Raw genomic sequence first — 5,218 nt, 5'->3', positions numbered from 1 at the left:
GAGCGGGCCGCGATGGGGTTCCTGCCCGCGGCGGTTCCGCTTCCTCGTCAGCCTGCGCCGGGCCGAGGGGGCGGGGCAGGACGCGGCGCGCGGGCCCAGCTGAGAGCGCCGGCGCTCCCCTCCCCAGGACCGCAAACAAGGCGTCCCATTGGCTGGCGGCAAGCGGGAGCGAGACGGGAGGCGGGGCCGGGGCCCCCACGCAAGCCAAACAAAGCGCGGCGCGGGGCGGGTGACGACAGCTTAGCGCAAAGGAAGAGGCGGTAGCCGGTGTCCGTCAGAGGGCGAGACGAATCCCGAGAGCTGGCCGCTGATTGGCTAAAAGAAAAACTAATCGCTGGCCCTACAGCCGGGGCCCTTGGACGTGATCCAGGATTCCATTGGTCAGAAAGCTGCTGATTTGCATGCGGCGTTGTATTTATAACCTGCTGGGGCGGGCAGGAGGAGGCTTGGCCGGACAGGGCTGGCGGGGGAGGAGTCGGGGGGGCGGGGCGCTGCACTGCACGGGTGGCGGGAGGGCTTCGCCGGGTGGGCTTCGCCGGGTGGGCTTCGGGCGCGCATCGGGACGAGGCCCTGCACTGCGGCTTTGCTTCGTTCGCTTCGCGGTGTGGGTCCCGTCCCCTCTCCCCTCCGCCGTGGCCGTACGTCCTCTCCCGGAGAGGTCCGCTGGCACAGGCCAGCTCGCTACCCGGCGAAGCTGCATCGTGGCGGCCGCTCCCGGTGCCTTACGCCCGGCGGAGCGTGAGGGGGAGCCCTGGGGCCGCTCTCCTCCGAAGCATCTTGTGCTTTCCCGGGCCGGACCTCGGTGCCGGCAGGGACAGTGTCGGGGCGCCCAGCGGGGAGGCTGTGCCGCAGGTTTGGTGCCGAGCATCCCTTCGCAGCCCGGACTTGGTGGCGACTAAAGAACCCAACACTTCTTGCGAGTTTCTTATTGGTTTTAGCAGTTCTTAAGGAGAAAGACGATGCCGGGGCCCTGTTAGCCGCAGCTGGTGGGAGTCCGGGCCGCCTAACGTGGGGCTCCGAGCTGAGTGGGGGCCTGGGGCCTGGAGCGCTGCTGAGGCGCTCGCTGGCCCAGCACCTCGCTTCTTAGTAGTTAAGATGTTAATAAGTTCCTCCTTGTTTATAAAGGCTACAGATAACATACATGAAAGGATCAATGTGAAACCTGGGAAGGCCTAGTGTCTTCACAACTTGTAGTCTTCTTGCGGAGGTTGCACTTGTGTAGGTACCCTTAAGTGGGATTTTTTTTTTTTTTTTTAATAAAATGCTTCCAGGATTAAGAAGCTTTATTCAGTAATGTACTGAATTAAAGGGTGTTGTATTTCATTTACTAACCTAATGTTTTGGCCTGTTTTCCAGTGACTGCTCTCTGCTACTAACGTGCTGACTTCATGTTAACTACTAGGAAGAATCACTTCTAAAAAAATCTTTCAACTGGTACTGTGTGAGATTTTTTTTTCCTTGATAAATTTTTTGTGGAAAGAATATTAGATCATCCTCTTCTTGAAACTTTGTGGGTGTCAGCAGGAAATGCTGCTTTAGTCCTCTTATGAGGAAAATCTTCACGAGCTGTAGCTTAGAAATCAATGTCTGAATTTAAACTTCATGATGGCATCTAAATTCTGGAAGATGGGGCTCCTATGGAGAGTGTTGCAAGTAATTATCCTGTGATGGCAAGCTAAATTTGAACATGCCTTGGGCTCTGCGTGAACGATAAATATGCTGTAAAGCGTAGCTGTGAGTAACCAAGTATATTGCTATAAATGCAATTTGTAAACAAAAAAGAGCCAAATTGCTTATTGTTCTTGTTTCTACTGTAGAGCTTTGCATTTAAATCTACATCTTAATTAGTGAGAGATTATTTTGCAGTTTTGTTATAATGTAGCACAAGATCATATGGTTTATTTTTGCCACTTGGTTTGACCACAACCAAATTTAACAATCCTGACAGGAAATGATGCATTCTGCATCTACAGTGCCATGTATTTCCATGGTGCTTTGCAAAGAGACATGAAGGTATGTTCAGTTCCCCAAGGAGCTCAGAGTTGAAGGTTTCCATTCTCTCTGTATGTAAATAACTTTATATGCTTGAATAGTCCCATTGCCTCAAGTGGACTGTTAAGGTGTGAAATTGCTCATGTGTGTAAATGTTTGTGAAAGAAAGACTGAATAGAAAGGAGTTGGACAAGAGCTGGGAGGCAGGGGGTAGGTTGAGATGTCAAAAGACACTTGAACTTTCATTCGTTCTTTTTTAATAGTAGGGAGGATCCATGATCATGCTTTGGCAGACCTGCACAGATACAAAATGCAAGTAATCTTTCAGTGTTTGTTGCCATGGTTTTCTGGACCAGACAAGAACATTAACTTGGATTTGTTGCACATCCTGTGTATTTTAAGGTATGAATAAGAAACTGCATGCCTAATAGAAATACAGCAAGCAATGCAGAACTGTCTGACAGAAGGACAAAGTTAATACTTTTATGTTGAGGTGTTTTTAATTTTGCATCTAATGTGCATGATAAACTAATTGTAACATGAAAATACTTTTCCAAAGACCTTAGATGTAAAAGCCACCAATATAGTGGATGTTCTGTATTTTCCTTTTAGGTTACTTAGAAGCTACTACATTTCATTCATAACTCATTTGTTCTTAAAAGGCTTTTAACGTGTTTAATCTGGCAAATGATAATAGGTCATCTGTGTGTTACTAAAGCAGTTCTTTCCCATTCAGGTAAGAGGATTTAAACCAAAGGTCAGACTTCTGTTGTTAATCCTTTATGGCTTACTAAGTAGGAAGCACCTAATCGTGCAATGTAATTTTTTTTTTCTCAGCATCTGAGGTCAAGCCCTTAGAGGAAGGGACAAAATGCACTGTGTGCAACTATGCTGCTGAAGGCTCTTCTTTGTTGGTCCTGGGACTTGAGGGACTCAGAGCTGTTAGGCATCTTTTATGAGTGCAGTACTCAGGAGGGAAGATGTTAGGATCCTAGGATGCCCTGTTCATTTGTTTATTTAGGATATACATCCTTTACAGCAGGGCTTCTCTGTTGAATATTGGAGGGCTGGGAACTTAATTTCCAGCTAAGCCTGCACAAGTAGGGATATGTAGTTTAGTTATTGGGCAATATTTTGTGTAACACTGAAGCAGGCAATTATGAAAGCTGTGAAAATGGTCACTTGAGCAGAGACAGTCAGTGGGTTTTTTTAGATTATTTTTATTCCAGCCCAGAAAGGTATGATAGACTAGATGATTTCTAGCAGCTCCTACTGGCCGTGTATTTTTGACTTGATTGTGCTATGTAGTTGCAATAGTTTCCTCATTAGCCTGATTGTCTGAGAAAACAAGGTATCTGCCCACATGGTCTGCTCAAACACTCAGCTTCAAGTCTGATGATCTCAAAAATACTATGAGCACAATTGGTGAAAATAGTCAGCTGGGCAGAGCCAAGAAATGAATTACTCTGGGAGTGGCACCTGAGCGAGCTAAGGGTGTTGTCCCATGTCCAAGAATCCACCAAGAAAAGATGCCATAAATGACTTTGTTAGAGTTGATGCCTTGTAAGGGAGAAGATAATTAAAGCATGAGATAAAAAGCTACAGAAAACAGGACTTTCAGTTCTGCTGCTTAAAAACCAATTTGTTCTAGAGGGGGTTGCTGAGCTCATAGCAAGAAGGTCTAAAGCCAGTGTTTTGCCTCCCTACCTAAAGCCTATCTTTAAGTTCTGGAAGAGATACAGCATGTTTTAATGCAGTCTGCCTCCTACCTAGTACTTTTTCCTACTTGCTAACAAAACTGATGGGCTTTTTTTGTCAGGAGGGTCCCAGTAACTGCTGTATGTTTGGAAAAGGGAAGCAGTGTGAAACACCATGTAAATAACACAAGGTGTTACACATGGCCAGAGTCAATGTAAATTAGTGCATGCAGAAGCTGTTGGTCACAGCTGTACTAGAGGTGTGGCCTCTTTTAATCTGTTTTGTGTGGAAGTGTTGTGACTTGAGAGGAATTACAAATGATTGTGGAGTTGACAGTGGTATGAGGATTAGGTCTTGAATTGTCTCTTTTGAACGTTTTGGGTAAACCTGGCTGTTAAGGCTGAATGCAGGCCCAGCACCACTGAGGACTGGAGATGGAGCTGTGCTGTCCCTGACCTGGGCTGTACCTGCTGCACCCAGGGGTGCTGGGGGCGCAGCAGGAGGGCTTTGTTGGGGCTATTTTCACTTAGATGTTACTAGAAAAACTTGGCCACTGTCTCAAGAAGTCACCAGATCCCTTTTCCCACAAAAGCTCTGAAAGAGCCAATGAACTCCGGGCTGTATAATCACATACGGTTACAGCATGCATTTATAGTTCACTACGTTTCGGTTGGCTCAGGCTCTGTCGCAGTGGGTGTTTAATACGTGTTCAGGGTCCTGAAGAGTTTGTGATCGAATCTTGATTCCCAGGAAGCTGGGGAGCTGCACAGTCTGCCATCCATGTTAGAAAAAGTTCCTCACGGGTTCATTTGCTAAATCCTGAAGACAGCCACCGATGCTTGAAAGCTGTCCGTTATGATTTGGGGTCTCACCAGCCGGAGCCCCGAGGGTGGGTATCCAAGGGGGAGGTGGGGCCGTGCCCGCAGCTGTTTGCTGGTTTCCCTGCCGAGGGGCAGGGTGTGGGTGGGGGCGCGGGGCCTGCCGCGCAGCCCGGCGAAGGGGCAGCCCTCCTTCGGTAACATGCTTCGGGGGGGTAGGGCCCGGCTGGGGGCAGCGGCGCTTCCAGCCCCCCTTCGTTCGGGGGGCGAAGGCGACCCGGCCCGGAGCGCGGTCGCCGCTGGCTTCGGGCAGAGAGCGCGGGACGCTCAGTGCCGGCCCGCACCCGCCGGCTGGGCACCGCGGCCGAGCGCGCTCGGCACTTTCCGTCTCTCTCCGGCGTGCCCGCGGACCGCTTCGGCTGTTTCCGTGACTCTTCGGCTCTAGGTCGGCAGTTTCCGTGCTGGGGGCGCTCCCCGTTGTCAGGGGTAACGCGAAGCCTCTCGGAGCCAGTGCGGCCTTCACCGCCGGGACCGAGCTCCGGGGCTGCCGGCAGGTAGGAGGGGGCGGGGGGCACCGGCCCGCCGCGGTGGGCCCGAGCGAAAGCGCCGGGAGTCCTCAGCGGCTTGGCCGGCTTCTTCCCGGTCGGTCTGGGCCCGTCCTGCGGGAGCGGGGCCGGTGGCGGGCGGCCGGAGGCTGCGGGGCGGCCGGG

The 5,218-nt window shown here is 50.7% G+C and overlaps 1 protein-coding gene across 1 annotated transcript in view; it reads right to left on the bottom strand.

The window, feature by feature from the left end:
- Positions 1-4,558: 4,558 nt before the first annotated feature.
- LOC104832414 (basic proline-rich protein-like) overlaps positions 4,559-5,218 on the bottom strand; it is a 930-nt gene continuing 270 nt past the window's right edge. Inside the window, exon 2 of the mRNA XM_010568576.1 lies at positions 4,559-5,202. Coding sequence (XP_010566878.1) covers positions 4,559-5,202 — 644 coding nt within the window. The remainder of the gene's footprint in view (positions 5,203-5,218) is intronic.

The sequence above is a fragment of the Haliaeetus leucocephalus genome, unplaced genomic scaffold (assembly GCF_000737465.1).
Source record: "Haliaeetus leucocephalus isolate CR32 unplaced genomic scaffold, Haliaeetus_leucocephalus-4.0 Scaffold250, whole genome shotgun sequence".
Lineage (NCBI taxonomy): Eukaryota > Metazoa > Chordata > Aves > Accipitriformes > Accipitridae > Haliaeetus > Haliaeetus leucocephalus.
Note: the sequence above shows the minus strand (reverse complement) of the source record. Positions and strands in the feature narration are given on the sequence as shown.